This window comes from Mustelus asterias, chromosome 21 (genome assembly GCF_964213995.1).
Source record: "Mustelus asterias chromosome 21, sMusAst1.hap1.1, whole genome shotgun sequence".
NCBI classification, from domain to species: Eukaryota; Metazoa; Chordata; class Chondrichthyes; order Carcharhiniformes; family Triakidae; genus Mustelus; species Mustelus asterias.
In genome coordinates, this window is record NC_135821.1 from 38,292,264 (window position 1) to 38,309,986 (window position 17,723).

At 44.1% G+C, this 17,723-nt stretch overlaps 1 protein-coding gene across 1 annotated transcript; it reads left to right on the plus strand.

The window, feature by feature from the left end:
* The first annotated feature begins 92 nt into the window (after positions 1–92).
* On the plus strand, positions 93–16,612 carry yrdc (yrdC N(6)-threonylcarbamoyltransferase domain containing). Its single transcript, XM_078237771.1, has 6 exons — positions 93–340; positions 5,126–5,321; positions 5,888–6,002; positions 6,465–6,584; positions 9,259–9,401; positions 15,503–16,612. The coding sequence occupies exons 1-6, from the start codon at positions 184–186 to the stop codon at positions 15,561–15,563; spliced, it is 792 nt and encodes a 263-aa protein (XP_078093897.1). The 5' UTR covers positions 93–183; the 3' UTR covers positions 15,564–16,612.
* Positions 16,613–17,723: the final 1,111 nt, after the last annotated feature.

The following is a 17,723-nucleotide window of genomic DNA, read 5'->3' on the forward strand; positions in this document are numbered from 1 at the left end:
TAGTGGTGACCAGTTGCTGCAAAATGCAATGACTGCAACATGTTCGTGATTGCGGAAGTGAGTGTAATCAGCGCGCGCCGGGCCCTGCTGTCAATCAGCGGTTGCCAAGGGAACGGGAGCCGGGCCGGGGCTGTCGATCAGCGGTTGCCGGGGGAACGGGAGCCGGGCCATGGCGCGGGTTCCATGCTGACCAGGCGGCTGCTGCTGATGATGAGGAGCCAGGTGGTGGCGGCGGGCGGCGAGCAACCCTGGTCCTCGGCTCTGGCCCGCATGCTGTGGCTGCCGGCGGCCGGAGCGGGGCCGACATCCGGGCCGCCGCAGCCTCGGGCTGGAGTAGGAGGTAAAGCCGGGGATTTGGAGGCCGGTGTTGGGTGCCGCTTGTCCGGTTTTTTACTGGGGTCTCAGTTACCCATTGCCCAAACCCCACGGATAGCGTGGCCCGGGGGGAACCTGGCCAAGCCAGGCCCAGGGGAAGGCCTCACCCACAGGGGAGAGCCTGGTCAAAGCTGGCCCTCTGTCTGCAGGTTGCATCAGACAGGAAGTGAGGGGGGAGAATGGCAGATGTTTCCAGCTGTGCCCAGGTAACTTGGGCTGAGCCAGAGCTGATTTATATTTGATTTATTATTATCACATGTATCAGTATACAGTGAAAAGTATTATTTATTGTGCACTGTACAGACCGTTCATTAAGAAGATGTGGAGATGCCAGCGTTGGACTGGGGTGGGCACAGTAAGAAGCCTCACACCACCAGGTTAAAACCCAACAGGTTTATTTGGAATCACGAGCTTTCGGAGCGTTGCTCCTTCATCAGGTGAGTGGAGAGGTAGGTTCACAAACACAACATTTATAGACAAATTGGCAAGTGTGTCTTTGACTACATGTGCCGTGTTTGTGAAACCTACCTTTCCACTCATCTGATGAAGGAGCAGCTTGTGATTCCAAATAAACCTGTTCCTAGAGAAATAAAGGAGAGGGTGCAGAATATAGGAGGAGCAGATAGGGAAACAGACCCTGGAGAGATGCAGTAATAGCAGAGTTGTTGTGATGGGAGACTTTAATTTCCCAAACATAGATTGGAATATCCCTAGGGTAAGGGGATTGGATGGGGAAGAGTTCATTAGGTGAACTCTTCACCTAATGAAGAGTTCACCTAATGAGGGTGGTGGGCGAGTGGAATCGGCTGCCGTCAGTGGTGGTGGAGGCGAACTCAATAGGGTCTTTTAAGAGACTCCTGGATGAGTACATGGAGCTTAATAGGATGGAGGGTTATAGGTAGGTCTAGAAGGTAGGGATGAGTTCGGCACAACTTGTGGGCCGAAGGGCCTGTTTGTGCTGTAGTTTTTCTATGTTTCTATAACATTACAATCATAACCAGGGTGTAAAGAAAGATCAACTTAATATAAGGCAGGTCCATTCAAAAGTCTGACAGCAGCAGGGAAGAAGCTATTTTTGAGTTGGTTGGTACGTGACCTCAGACTTTTGTATCTTTTTCCTGTCGGAAGAAGGTGGAAGAGAGTATGTCTGGGGTGCGTGGGGTTCTAGATTATGCCGGCTGCTTTTCCGAGGCAGCAGGAAGTGTAGACAGAGTCAGTGGATTGGGAGGCTGGTTTACGTGATGGACTGGCCTACGTTCACAACCCTTTGTAGCTGAGACTATAACCCTTCAAGCCTGCCTCTAGACACCAGAGATGGCTGGCTTGTGTTACCAATATATCTCAGATTCAGAAAATGCTGGAAAACTGCTGTGTCACGCAGACTCAAAACTTTCACTCTTATTTCTCCTCTCCACAGATGCTGGGTTTTCCAGCATTTTCTGTTATCAATTTCAGGTTTTTAAAAAATCATTTATGGGATGTGGGTGTCGCTGGCTGGGCCAGCATTTATTGCCCCATCCCCAACAGCCCTCCGTTTCAGAGGGCAGTTGAGAGTCAACCATACTGTTGTGGATTTGGAGTCACATATAGGCCAGACCAGGCAAGAATGACAGATTTCCTTCCCTAAAGGACATTAGTGAACCAGATGGGGTTTTTAACCATAATTGACAATGCTTACATGGTCATCAGTAGACTTTTAATTCCAGATTTTTACTGAATTCAAGTATTACCATCTGCCAGGGTGAGATTTGAACCCAGGTCCCCAAAGCATTACTCTGGGGCTCTGGATTACTAATCCAGTAACAATACCACTGTACCACCGCCTCCCCAGCATCCTCAGTATTTTGCTTTTAAATTTCAGGTTTGTTGGGCCCCCATTGTGATCACAGATTAATTATGAAGGAGGAAGACACTTTGTCCCATCCATGAGGACCTGACCAACCCTATTAATTCCAGGGCATTTTGCTGTCAGGATTGTATCTGTAAGCCCAATCCATGTATCAGCGTGAGGAACTTCCTTCTGTCCATCCTAAATGTAGCTTTTGCTTTGTCCTGTTTTAATTAAAAGCAATATTCTGAACTTAGCTTTTCCATTTCTCTAATTATGTTGCACTTTTCTGTAAGATCTCTTTGCAGACATTGCCTTCTTCCGTTCCGGAAGTTGCACGATGATATAATATTCCTTTTCCTTTGCTGTTGCTATGTATTAACCTCGACAACTTGGGCTTCCCTGTTTACTTTTTAGTTAAAATACATTTCAATCGTAATAGGAAAAGGAATATATTGAACAGTGTTGATCCCAGCCTGGCCAGTTACTGGGGCATTATAGCTTCTCTTAGTTGTTCATGGCATTGGATGGAATGAAGATCAGCTGAGATAAAGGTGCAGGTGTCTATATAGTGGGATCAGAGAAAAGAAATGCAAGAATTGATGAATGATGAATTCTCTTTTTGAAATGGACAGCAGGATTTCTGTAAACATGAAATTTGACAACTGGATGTTTGATTCTAAGCAACCTGCATGAAGAATCACTCATGCACAGCTCTTTACCAACTCAGCTGAAATGTTGAAATCACTGGGATCTGAGGGTGCGGACCAGAGCTTTGGATGGAGATGGTTACAAGGTGAATCATCATAGAATCATAGAAACCCTACAGTGCAGAAAGAGGCCATTTGGCCCATCGAGTCTGCATCGACCACAAGCCCACCCAGGCCCTGCCCCCATATCCCTAGATATTTACCCACTAATCCCTTTAACCTACGCATCTCAGGACACTAAAGGGCAATATTAGCACGGCCAATCAACCTAACCCGCACATCTTTGGACTGTGGGAGAAACCGGAGCACCCGGAGGAAACCCACGCAGACACGAGGAGAACGTGCAAACTCCACACAGACAGTGACCCAAGCCGGGAATCGAACCTAGGTCCCTGGAGCTGTGAAGCAGCAGTGCTAACCACTGTGCTACCGTGCCACCCGGTGCACAAGATAGCTGATCCCTTTGACCAATGTAGTGCATTAGGCTTTGTGGTCGTTGTGATATTGCAAGCTTTAGTGATGAATTGTTCTGGGAGCACTAGCAGCAGCGAGCCTCTTGCTTTCGTGGCCCATTTCAAAGGGAAGAAGACCTAAGTAATTTTTGTTTTGCAATTTTCTGCCCATAATGTTGAGCGAAGCCGAACGTTGCACGATTGAAGAAATGGCATGCTGTAATTTTCTGTTATACTAATTGGCTGGAACAAAACTGCCTATCTAACTAGTTAGGCTGTTGGACTTCTTATTGCAGATTTAAAAATTCAGGGAGGATGGGAAATTTTAGTTTGCTCGTTTTTAAGAAAAATCAGACTGTCAGCCAAATCATTACTAGGTGCAGACGCGATGGGCCGAATGGCCTCTTCTACACTGTAGGGATTCTATGATTAGATTGAGATTTAGCAGTGACAATCCAGTAACTCTTTTTCTTTGGTTTGAGTGTAATCTCGGGTACACTGCTAGAATGGAGTGTAGAAACAGAGTGTGCAAGTGAAGAGATGTCATGTAGGAGTTCCAGTGTCTAACAGAGAGGAGTGGGCCTCCAGATGCGTCATTAAAGTGACTTGTTTCTGTTTTGGATGGTCACTGTCTTATGGTAATGAAAGAATCTATAGTTTGCAATGTAATCTTACTGGTTGTGCTGTGTTCAGGAGAGCAACATCAAATTATTATCATGCTTTAAGATAGAAAAATGCTTCATGGTAGTATAATTGGACAAATTATGTTTGAGGAGAAAACGTTTCCAGATCTTTAGTCGGTTTACAGGATAATTTTAAATGTCCTTTGTTAAAGTATGACCAAATGTTTATTTTTTAAAAACTTCAATGTTCCTTAGATTATTTCTGAACTCTTCAATACTCAGTTTTGAATCTAGGCAACAGTTTAAGCTGCAAATGAATGTGCTCCACAGAAATAGCTCATTCTGTGTTTGTTCATTCAATCTTGGTGGCGTTCAACCTTGACCGTGACCTGGTACTGGCACTAAATATGTGGAATACAGATGTATTCCGGGGGTAGAGATGTAAACTTCAGAGATGGATAGAGGGGGATTAGTAGGGTAAACACATGGGGTTACGGCAATAGGACATGGTTGAGATTGTTGTCAGTGCAGGCTCAAGGGGCCGAATGGTCTTCTTTTGCACTGTAGGGATTCTATTCTCTGAGATGCTGAGAACCCAATTGGATGCAAGGTTGGGAGAGCTGAAATACTGGACAGATGATCATCAGAGGGCTATTGTTTGGCCATGATTCTGCTATTCCACTTTATACCTCTTCTAGACCTAGCTTTTGTTTCTTTACTTCTTGCATTTCCCTCTCCTTTTGCTATGGATCTCTTGATAATCAGTCTCTCTTCCTTTCCACCCTAACACGCACCTTCCCTTTTGTTCTACCCCCTCCGACCTACCCTTTGCTCTGCCTCTGTATTCGCTTAAAATCAGTTTTTATTTACAGTGATGATGAAGGATCTTTAATCTAAAATGCTACCCCTGTTTTATCTCTGCAAAAGTGCTGAGTATTTCTAATGTTTGCAGGACTTTGCTTTGCAATCATTGGACTGATGGGTTCTGGCCTTGACTTTCCTAAACGTCCTTTGAGGTAATCAGATCGTCATTGTGTAAGAATGTCAGCTTCAACAGGCATGTGGTTACATGCTTGTTTTCACCAATGAAATGTTTGATGAATCTACAGCTCAATGTGCAACTGTTCTCTACCCCAGATTGGAATGAGGTCTTAGCAGAGACTGTAAAGGTTCTCCAGTGTGGTCGGGTAGTGGCAGTTCCTACAGACACAATCTACGGAATCACCTGCCTTGCGCAGAATTCTGAAGCCATCCGAAGGATTTATGAAATCAAAGGACGGAATGAGGAGAAGCCTTTAGCTATTTGTGTTGGAAATGTCGAAGATATATATAAGTGAGTGAAAGGACAGAACTTATTGAATCTAACAATACTGTCTGATATCTCATTGTATTTATGCATGTGAATCTGTGGTTTCGGACTGTTTGTTAATCCCTGTCTATGACTTAACACATTCTTAAAGGTTCCATTTAGTTTCTAAGTAAGGAGATCAGGCTTTTCTTTGGAAAGGATCTTGTTCAAGTTTTCAAGATCATGAAATAAATGGGGCATTTGATCGAAGCAAATTGGACAGTTTCATGAAGGGTCCAAAGAGCCAGATTGGTAGTTGGGTGTGAGCAGGGATATCTGGTAGGATTTCACAATCCAGAAGCTCATTGAATGGGGAGACCAATAATATAAATGGGCTCAGGACAATTAGGTGTGTCCCTGGAGAGAGAAGGGATTGGAAGAGATGGCAAAATGTTGAATGGTTATATCAGGGTTAATTGAAGTTTTGTATTGGTCCTTTTGCAGTTTCTAAAAATTATATCTTTAAAAGATTAATCACCCTTTATCAGTTGGTAACATAGAAATACTCTGCAGATATCTTGTGGATTGAAGACTTTCCTTTGTTTCCACAGGTACTGTGAGGTCACTGTTTCTGATCAAGTATTAAGGGATCTTCTGCCAGGACCTGTAACATTGGTCTTCGAGCGGGCAGAGGAGCTGAACAAAGATTTGAACCCTTTCACTGATGTAAGAATGAATTGAATAATCTGTGTTTGTGCTTGGCCACATGGCTTTGCTGTATGTTTACTGAGAGCCATTTAAGTTTAAGTATATTTATTAGCGTCACAAGTAGGCTTACATTAACACTGCAATGAAGTTACTGTGAAAATCCCTTAGTCACCACACTCCAGCGCCCGTTCGGGTACACTGAGGGAGAATTTAGCATGGCCAATGCACCTAACCAGCACGTCTTTCAGACTGTGGGAGGAAACCAGAGAAGCCGGAGGAAACCCACGCAGACACGGGGAGAACGTGCAGACTCTACACAGTCAGTGACCCAAGCTGGGAATCGAACCCGGGTCCCTGGAGCTGTGAGGTAGCAGTGCTAACCATTGTGCCACCGTCAGTTACTTGATGTTTTATCATGATTGCTGTCAGCTTATGATGATGAATTTGTCATAGTGTCCAGCTTGTTTACTTTGCTTGCAGTTGGTGGGAGTACGTATACCAAAGCATCCATTTATTCAGGAGTTAGCGCAGAGGTGTGGTGAACCTCTGGCTTTGACGAGTGCCAATCGCAGCTCTCAAGCCAGCACACTGACCACAGAGGTGAGTATTACGCAGCACCGGTAATCACTGCTAAATTACCTGAAATTTGTTTTGGGTGCTTTCTCTATTAGATCAGTTGCCTTTTCATTAATTTTTTAATAAATATTTGTCGTCTTGATTCCTAAAAGCAGTGTCCTTTGTTCAACACAGTCCCTCTGTTTCTGATAGCCTGCCAATATTGTCTAGTGACTGTGTTTTATTATCACAACGTGACGAAGTGTGTATTGATGTGGCCGGTGGCTGTTGACAGATGATGATGACTTGTTCTTTGAACTTCCTGGCAGATGTCATCAGTAAATAAATCAATAGTCCTTCCTTCCATTTCACAAGACCGAGAAGTGACCTCAATGTGAGACTGTAAGAGGCATAGTGAGAAATTAGACATTTGCAAGGTACCAAAAATGAATGAATTGCTGAGCCGGTGGGAGGAGAGGCAGGTGGAAATGAACAGGAGCAGGCTTTAGCAGCCCAGGCAATATCCTCCTTCTGGTTGTGATCATGGAGATGAGCAGACAACTTGCTTAGCCAGGGCTCAGTGCAGAGAAGGGCCTGTGAGTGTCAGAGGACTATGTAAACGGAATCATTAAAAATAAATTTGGTCTTCCAGTCTTCAAAAGAGGTAAAAGAGAAAGAATATTATGGAACATTATAAGATACTAAGCTGAATGGAAAATGTTTATCCAATGCATTCTTTCAAATTAAACTAAAGTTTTAGGATAAGGTGACTTGGATATGAATTGACATTAGACAGGTTAACCTTGGAGCAAGTGTAGCATAAATTCACAAGAACGATGCTGAGGTTAAACTGAGGATAGAATAGATTTATAATTACTTTGCTATAGAAGATTACAGAGTGATCTGAAATAGGTGTTCAAGATGATTAGAGGCTTTGATAGGATAGACAGAGAGAAGCTACTTCCTCTGATGAAAGAGTAGAACAAGGGTCATAAGTTTAAAATATAAGCTAGACAATTCAGGGGTGATGTCAGGGAACACTTCTTCACACAAAGGGTAGTGGAAATCTGGAATTAATTCCCCTCAAAAAGCTGTTGAGACTTGGTCGTTTGAAGATTTCAAAATTGAGATTGCTAGGCTTTTATTGAACAAGTATATTAAGCGTTATGATGCTGAGGTGGATGGTGGGGTTAAGATAACAGGTCAGTTATGATCTAATTGAGCAGGAGGCCAAGCTTGAGGGACTGAATGGCCTATTCTTGTTCAACTGAAGTTTCAAACTGTGTTGAATAGCCTGAGTAGTGCACAATTTATTCAAGAGGCAGTAGTGAGCCATTTTGTTTCCCTTAACTATGCATATCACCTAAACTCAAATTGTTATTGAATTTCACTGTTGCCTCTAGATTTCTATGGAAGCAAGCATGCACAGATCTATTTATGGCTTAATTTGCATCGTCTATACTCACCCCAATTAATTTAAAAACAAAAATCCAGCAAACTATTGAATCAGGGAGACTTTATCTCCCCGAGTTACTTGTTGGGTTCTCCCTGAATTTGAATTTTTCAGTGTATAATACCTCTGGCATTGTGCGCATGGACTACCTGTGACATATCTTATTATTTGGTCCTGCAGCACATGTCATGGGCAGGTTTATGTACGTTTCTGGTGAGTTTTGTCCTTGTGGGATTGAAGGAACTTTGCATTGGGGGGGATTGAAGCCATCTTGGACATTCCATGTCGGTGTCAGTCATTCTGTGATTGGGATGTCGAATCAGAATAATACAGCACAGAGGAGGCCAGTTGTCCCACTGAGTCTGTGCTGACTCTTGCAAAGAACAATCCAGTTAGCTTTGCTTGCTCTGTCCCCATATTCCTGCAATGAATTTTCTTCTATATTCACCACTGTATCAGGCAGTGCACCTTAACTTGTTGCATAAGAAATGTTTTTTTTCATGCCAGTTTTTTTTTTGCCAGTCACTTTAAATCTGTGTGCCCTTTGCTTATCGATCCTTCAGCCACCTGAAATTATGTGTCTTTATTTAAATCTTTCACAATCTTATCAAATCTCCTCTTTGTTTATCCTGGAGCAGAGAAGACCATGTTAGTTTCTCCAGTCGGTCCACATAATTAAGCCCTCAATCATGGCATCATTCTAATAAATCTCTCTTGTATCCTTCATGTCCCCCACTAAGTTATGGTGCCTCAAGTTGAGCACAGTACTCCAGGTGGGATAGAGCTAATGTTTTATATTGTCAACTGCAAAGTGAAAATCCCATTATGGTCACTTCCTCCTATGCGCACTCGACAAGTATTTATTGAATTTCCTTTTGAAGGTTACTGTTGAATTTGTATTCACCACCCTAACCAGCATTGCATTCCAAATCTCAACCTCTCATTGCATAAGGAGCTTTTCCTCATGTCCCCTCTGGCTCTTTTGCCAGTCACCTTAAATCTTCCTAAGAGCACTCCAGATGTAGCAACTGTTATCTCTTTTGATTGTGAATCGTCATCACAAAATATGGACAGCTTTTCCAAACTCTATTCCTTTATGCCAGATTTTGGCTCCCTTAGATTTGGCTAAACTGGCCTCCGATGTGAATTGGCATTGCAGCAATGCACTCGCCAGCCCCTGTTCATTACTGATGTCAATTATTCTGCTTGTACTTGAGTAGAAAAGAAATGTGACCGTGTGCAAAATTTTCTCCTGAACTTCTGTAGGAATTTCAGGATCTTTGGCCTTTGTTGGGTCTTATCGTTGATGGTGGCTGTATTGGCAATATGATGAAGCCTGAATGTCGGTTGGGATCAACAGTAGTTGGCTTGGGCACTCCTGGAAAATACAGCATCATCAGGTCTGGCTGGTAAGCATCCATTTTATGTTTTGAACATATCTCCTCGGGTTAAAATATCGCTTCCCCAAACTTCTTGAGATTTGCTTGAAGGCTACTTTTTGTTTTCATTTTCACTAATTCCTTTACATAGGTGATGCAGTCTTGTAGTACCATAACCCACCATATGTGTTAATTTAAGGGTTTTGTTCTTTAGATCGAAAAGGTAGTACTGAAAAGGTAGGACAATATAAAGTCAGTGGGAGAGCATCTTGGGGAGAGTGATCATAACTCTTATCTCCTTTATGCTTGCATTGGAAAAAGAGAGGATAAGGCAAGCTAGGAAAGCGTTTATATGGAGTAAGGGGAAATATGAAGACATAAGGCAGCAAATTAGAGGAGTAAATTGGAAGGAGGTATTCTCGGGGAAATGTACTGAAGAGAGGTGGCAGTTTTTCAAGGAATGTCTGTCTAGAGTTCTACAGGACAATGTTCCGAGCAGACAGGGAGGAGTTGGTAAGTGAAAGGAACCGTGGTGCACGAAAGCTGTGCGGGACCTAGTCGAGAAGAAAAGGAAAGAGTACAAAAGGTTCAGAGAGCTTGGCGAAGATAGGGATCTAGATGAGTATACGGTTTGTACGAAGGGACTAAAGAAGGAAATTAGGAGAGCCAGAAGGGGTCACGAGAAGGCCTTGGCAGGTAGGATTAAGGAAAACCCTAAGGCGTTCTATAAATATGTGAAGAGTAAAAGGGTGAGACGTGAAGGAATAGGGCCTATAAAAGGTGAAGGCGGGAAAGTTTGTACGGAACCAGTAGAAATGGCAGAGGTGCTTAATGAGTATTTTGCCTCGGTTTTCACAGAGGAGAAGGACCTGGGTGGATGTACTGTGGGCTTGCGGTGGACTGAAAAGATTGAGTATGTGAACTTTAACAAAGAGGTTGTGCTGGAATCTTTGAATGGCATCAAGATAGATAAGTCGCCGGGTCCGGATGGGATGTACCCCAGGTTACTGTGGGAGGCGAGGAAAGAGATTGCAGAGTCTCTGACGATGATCTTTGCGTCGTCGATGGAGACGGAAGAGGTGCCGGAGGATTGGAGGATTGCGGCTGTGGTTCCTATTTTCAAGAAGGGGAATAGGGATAGCCCAGGAAATTACCGACCGGTGAGTTTAACCTCAGTGGTTGGTAAGCTGATGGAGAAGATCCTGAGGGACAAGATTTATGAGCATTTAGAGAGGTTTAGTATGCTCAAGAATACTCAGCATGGCTTTGTCAAAGGCAGATCGTGCCTTATGAGCCTGGGGTGGAGTTCTTCGAAAATGTGACTAAACACATTGACGAAGGGAAAGCGGTAGATGTGGTTTATATGGATTTTAGCAAGGTGTTCGGTAAGGTCCCCCATGCAAGGCTTCTAGAAAAAGTGAGAGGGCATAGGATCCAAGGGGCTGCTGCCCTGTGGATCCAGAACTGGCTTGCCCAAAGGAGGCAGAGAGTGGGTATAGATGGGTCTTTTTCTAAATGGAGGTCGGTCACTAGTGGTGTGCCCCAGGGATCTGTTCTGGGACCCTTGCTGTTTGTCATTTTCATAAATGACCTGGATGAGGAAGTGGAGGGATGGGTTGGTAAGTTTGCCGACGACACGAAGGTTGGTGGGGTTGTGGATAGTCTGGAGGGATGTCAGAAGTTACAGAGGGACATAGATAGGATATAAGACTGGGCTGAGAAGTGGCAGATGGACTTCAACCCAGATAAATGCGTAGTGGTCCATTTTGGCAGGCCAAATGGGATGAAGGAGTACAATATAAAGGGAAAGACCCTTAGTACTGTAGAGGATCAGAAGGACCTTGGGATCCGGATCCATAGGACTCTAAAATCGGCCCCGCAGGTGGAGGAGGTGGTTAAGAAGGCGTATGGTGTGCTGGCCTTTATCAATCGAGGGATTGAGTTTAGGAGTCCGGGGATAATGATGCAGCTATATAAGACCCTCGTCAGACCCCACTTGGAGTACTGTGCTCAGTTCTGGTCGCCTCATTACAGGAAGAATGTGGAAAAGATTGAAAGGGTGCAGAGGAGATTTACAAGGATGTTGCCTGGATTGAGTGGCATGCCTTATGAGGATAGGCTGAGGGAGCTCGGTTGTTTCTCCTTGGAGAGATGTAGGATGAGAGGAGACCTAATAGAGGTATATAAGATGCTGAGCGGCATAGATCGGGTGGACTCTCAGGCTTTTTCCCAGGGTGGAAATGTCTGCTACGCGAGGACACAGGTTTAAGGTGCTGGGGGGTAGGTACAGGGGAAATTTTAGGGGGAAGTTTTTCACACAGAGGGTGGTGGGCAAGTGGAATCGGCAGCCGTCAGTGGCGGTGGAGTCAAACTCAATAGGGTCTTTTAAGAGACTCCTGGATGAGTACATGGGACTTAATAGGATGGAGGGTTATAGGTAGGTCTAAAAGGTAGTGATATGTTCGGCACAACTTGTGGGGCCGAAGGGTCTGTTTTATGCTGTAGTTTTTCTATGTTTCTATATACCAAAGACTGTACATGCATTATTAAAACTTTTATCTTGGAATCACTAAGTAAAGAAAGACTTTCTGGTGGCTTTGACAAAGTCTCACATGGCAGACTTATTAAGAAGGCTAATGCACATGGGATACGGGGTGATATGACATGGTGGATTCATAATTGGCTTAGTGGTAGGAGACAGAGGGTGGTGACAGACGGCTGCTTTAGTGGAGGCCAGTGACCAGTGGCGTACCACAGGGATCCGTGCTGGGCCCTCTATTGTTTGTCATTTATGTAAATAACATAGATGACTACTGTGAGAGGTAGCATCAGTTTGTCGATGACACAAAGATTGAATGGGTGGTTAACAGTGAGGTTGAGTGTGTTGCGTTACAGGAAGATATTGACAAGATGGCCAAATGGGTGGATAAGTGGCAGATGGAATTTAACCCTGAAAAGTGTGAGGTGATGCACTTTGGAAGGAGTAATTTGACAAGGAAGTATACTATGAAAGGTCTGACACTGGGAAGTTCTGAAGAACAAAGGGACCTTGGCATGTTTGTCCATAGATCTCTGAAGGGGGAGAAAGGCAGGTAAATAGGGTGGTGTAAAAGGCATATGGCACACTCACCTTTATCAATCGGAGTATAGATTACAAAAACAGAGAGGTCATGATGGAGTTGTATAGAACTTTGGTGAGGCCACAGCTGGAGTACAGTGTGCAGTTCTGGTCGCCGCATTGTAGGAAGGACGTGAACGCACTGGAGAGGGTGCAGAGGAGATTCACCAGGATGCTGCCTGGGATGGAACATTTAAGTTAAGAAGAGTGGTTGGATAGGCTTGGGTTGTTTTCGTTGGAGCAGAGAAAGACTTCCTGGTGGCTTTGACAAAGTCCCACGTGGGAGACTTATTAAGAAGACTAATGCACATGGGATACAGGGTGATCTGACAAGGTGGATTCATAATTGGCTTAGCAGTGATAGGTGTTCATAGCTGTTAAACCATCCCCCCCCCCCCAACCCCAAAATAATAAATTTCCCTAGCCTGATAGAGCAGTGAAACTATAATCCAATTACTACACTTGGGTTTAACAAAAAAAAAGTTTGAATTCGGTAATGAATCTTCAAGTTAAAGGCATGGCTTTGGGTAAGAAAGTTGATCCAGCATCTGCAAACATGTACATGGCAGAGTGAGGAGGGAGTATTTTAAGAAGTGTCCCACGCTCCCAAGCATTAGTACAGATATTCGGATGATTCAAGGGGCATTTGGATTCACACACGAGCAGAGCTAGAAGAACTCATCAATATCCTTAATAATCATCACCCATCCATTAAACTTCAAGCCACAACATAATGAAAGTTTTAAATTCCTCAATAGTGTAGTATTTTAAATGGTACAAGAAAACAACAGGATAAGCTAGCACCAGAAGTTTCTCTTCAAAATAACTGAAACACACACGCACTTCACTCCTTGGGAATTATGAGGCTTTAAACTAATGTGAACTATACACCCCAGTAGAAAAGAGAAGAGAGACAGAAGATTCTATTTCAAAATTAGCAATACTTACTAAATGGTTTGAATCTAGCATAAGACAGGACAGTTTTCACCCAGACTTAAAACTGAAAACATCTATAAAATCCCCTGTCTGACAGGGTTCTCAATAGCTGTGGGTAGTTTAACAGGGACATGGGTTTGATTCCTGGCTTGGGTGACTGTGTGGAGTTTGCACATTCTCCCTTTGTCTGCATGGGTTTCCTCCGGGTGCTCTGGTTTCCTCCCACAGTCCAAAGATGTGTGGATTGGCCATGCTAAATTGCCCCTTAGTGTCAGGGAGACCAGCTAGGGGTAAATGGATGGGGTTATGGGGATAGGGCCTGGATGGGATTGTGGTCAGTGCATTTTCGATGGGCCCAATGGTCTCCTTCTGCACTGTGTGGATTCTTTGATAAGCCATTTCTTACCTCCCTGAACCACAGGAATTGCTATTGGTGCTGCTTTAATCACTGTTCTGATCATTTGAGTTTCTTGTTTGTGGAGGACAGCTGCTAGCACCTCAGTATTGTGATGATTGAAGGAACGGATTTTAGCAGTATTGTTTCCTTGTTGAATTTATAGGGCATCATTGCCTGTGAGGTTCCATAACCCTCGCCCAATGATTTGTCCTCCAGCGATGTTAAATCTGCCAGAGTTCTTCATTTAACCTTTTCATCAAAATGGCCTCCCCTTAATTGTGGCGCTGGAGTCATCCAACTTTTCCAATCACAGAATCCCTGGCCACGATTCACGATTCTCCCAAAAGTGCTGAATTGGCGGGAAAACTGTTCTAAATCCTGATTGTTTTGTCAGTTCAGCTTCTCACCTGAATCTCCGCACTCTGGGCAATGCAGAGGTCCCAGTCGTGACACCTCCACACCCCCCCACCCTGGGTCCCGAAGTGCCCTGATGCATAGCCCACACTCCCCAGCAGTGGCGATTCCACCCCCCCCCCCCCCCCCCCCCCGGCCCCAGCTCCAACAAAACAAGAAGCTGGGCAACATTCCAGAACAAAGTAGCTTGCTTGATGATGATCTGCCGCCTTGAACTGCTGCAGCCCATGTGTTGTGGGAACAATGTGTTAGGGAGGGAATTGCAGGTTTTGACCCAGTGACAGAGAAGGAACGATGATATGGTTTCAAGTTAGGATATTGTGTGGCTTGGAGGGAACTTGCAGAATGTGGTGTTCTCATGGATCTGCTGCACTTGTTCTTTGTGATGTTAGAGGTCATAGGTTTGGAAGGATCTGTCGACGGAGTCTTGGTGAGTTGCTGCAGTGTATCGTGTGGATGGTATACACTGCTGCCATTGTGTCTTGGTGTTGGAGGGAGTGAATGTTGAACGTGGTTGTTGGAGTGCCAATCAAGCAAGCTACTTTGTTCTGGAATGTTGCCCAGTTTCTTGGGTTGTTGGAGCTGCATTCATCCAGGCAAGTGGGGAGTATTCCATCACACTCCAAAGATGGAAATTGAACCATCTTCCATTGAACCATCTTCAATATATGAGGAAAAGCCCAGGTCCCAACACTGTCACTGAGGAACAAACCTTCCTCATTTCCTCTGTTTCCTGTCACTCAGCCAATTACATAACTGTGTTACTGCTGTCCCCTTTATTCCATGAGCTCTAACTTTGCTCACAAGTTTGCGGAGCAGTACTGTATCAAATACCTTTTGAAAGTCCACATGCACCACATCAACAGCATTATCCTCATCAACCCCCCCCTCTCTTACCTCTTCAAAAAACACCAGCAAGTTAGTTAAACATGTTTTCCCTAAGAAATCCATGCTCGTACTTATGAATTAACCCCACTTGTTCATGTTTATCTGCATTATAAACTAAAGATGATCACTCATTGCGGTTTTTAAAAAAAGCACCCTTATTCTCCACACCCCCCCCCTGTTTTTTTGCTAATTGTGTCCTTTGGTCAACAGTGTCCTTTCAGGTTTAAGTGAGTATTTGATTAATTGACCTAATTTTACCTCTGACTCAGTAAAAGTCCTTTTTATAGAATTTTGTTGTTTGTGAAAAACTTGCATCATTTGGGAGTTTGCTGAAGAAATACATAACTGATTTAATTTTCTATTTTCGCCCCCACACAGTGCGTTTGATGCCACTGTGGAAATCCTCCAGGAGAAACATGGCCTGTCCTTGCAGTCGTAAAACTGACGGAAGCTTCATTGGAAGTGGCGTCTTTCCCACAAAGAAAACATATCAGACAATACATCGGACTTGATCCTGCATCTGTGTCTCTGTCGGTTCCTATGGGAAGGTTTAAGTCCTGAGAAGATGCATCTTGTTTTGGTCATGTTGTAGCCGCTGGTGGATTTTTCCATTGCCGGTTGGCCCTGTTGTTGTTCTCCCCAGGCACAGTTTATGGAAATAAAGGCCTGTTCCAAGAAAAAAATGCAAGACGTGAGCTGAGAACCTGCGCTACCTGTGGTCACATTGTGGGTATGCACCGATCCTGCCACAAAGGGGAATGTTCTCCTGGATGAAGTTGATCAAGACCGAGCTACATTTTGAAAGTTGCTCTTTTGTTCTGTCACTCCCTACAGCTAACTTCCTGGGGACCTGTCTCTTGTGAGACATGACTCTCTCTCTTGTGCATTGCTCAACCATATATCTGCCAGTTGTGGAGTCTTGTGGCTAAATATAGCTGCCTTGCCCATTTGCCCAAACAAGTGGACATACCCTTGTGAAAATATGGAACAGTGGCATCTGAAATAATGAAAACTAAGAACAGAAGACTCTGATTTTGATCGGTAGAGTGTGACAGGTTAACACTCACTTTTGGGCGGCCATGTAGACTTTCAATTGAAAGTGACACTCAACTCTGCATTGAAAATTAAATGTCAAATTATTAAGTTGAAGGAATTACAACCACCATATTTAAAAACTCTGATGATTCATAGGATACTAAATATTTGTTGGTATGAGGAATGCAATTAAATATCCCTAAGTTTAGATTGGTTCGGTAAGTTTAGATTCATAATTCAGTCGTCATGGAAGCATCACAGAGAGTTCAGGGTAAAAGGGAAATTGCCCTCTTGTCTGCGGTCTCCAATCAATGTGAGCAGCCATTTGTTTATCTGTCCTGAGCTATAATACTTTGCTCTTTTAAGCCAAACTTATTTTTGTTGAATATGGTCTTGCTGTATACCTCAAACTCCTGGTGCCTTGGCTAACATCTATTAAACATTGAAAAATGATGCAGGCAATTCGCAGAAAAATACATTGTGGGAAATCTCAAATTCTACAAGAAACTGGCTGTTTACAGACTTTGCTAGCTGGGTTAAGTGAGGGTTTTGCACTTGAGAACATGGTAAATTCCAGCGTGCTAGTAAAAGGGCTCAACAGAGAGTGTGGAGAGAGGCTACTGATTAAAGTTTACTCTTTAGTTAGTTTGTAACAGGACTTGTAACAATGGATGGGCTCCTGAGCTTATCCATGCAAAGGGTAGACACTTTGTTAGGTAATGACCTGGCAGGCCGGAGGATAATACTCAAAGTTAAGGACAGTGTAGAGAGGCCAAGAAGTTTGGAGCAAGCCAGCATGGATTTGCCGAGGTGCAGAGAATTGAGAGAGGTTCAGAGGCCCTCCCGGGGATGATGGAGCCCCGATGGGTTGAAGTGGCTAAAGAGAAACCACTTGAACTTAAAAAGGCTGAAGCCAGGCTACCAGAAATAAGAGGTCCATGAAGGATCTATCATGGTTAAAAAGGGAGAAGGAAGAAAGCCAGTGATCTGGTTAGTAGATACCTTCATGTCAGATTTAAATAGGGACATCGGGAGCTCCTGAGTAGACCGTGATTGCGTGAGGGTGATGCCCCATTCAGTCCAAGAGCCACTGGGGAGAGCAGCAGGAGCCCTACATCCACTTAGGGCTGGTAGTGTTCCGGGGGGGACATGGAACAGGTTCGGGGAAAGCCCATTCCCAAGATGAAGGAGGAAGGGAACATGCCCCAAATGAAACAACACGTGTGGAGACCAGAGGGGAGGATATGAGTGAAATCCAGGCTGGTTACCCACTGGTAAGCAACTTGAACAAGACCAAGTTTTAAACCTCAGCAAAACCAAAAATGCTGATGTAAACTTCATGAAATGTGAAAGGCCAGAGTTCCTACAGGAGGCACAAATCAAGTTGTAGCCCATAACCTCCTCAATCAAAACTGTAAAAGTGTCTGGTTTTGAGCAGTTAAATTCACAGGTTAGAGAGGCGGACAGGATGGATTAAAACTGATCAAAGCAGATCAGCCTAACAATCAGGATAATCTGCATAATAAGCATGGTTTGGCTGTTCCCAGTAAACAGCCATGTAAAA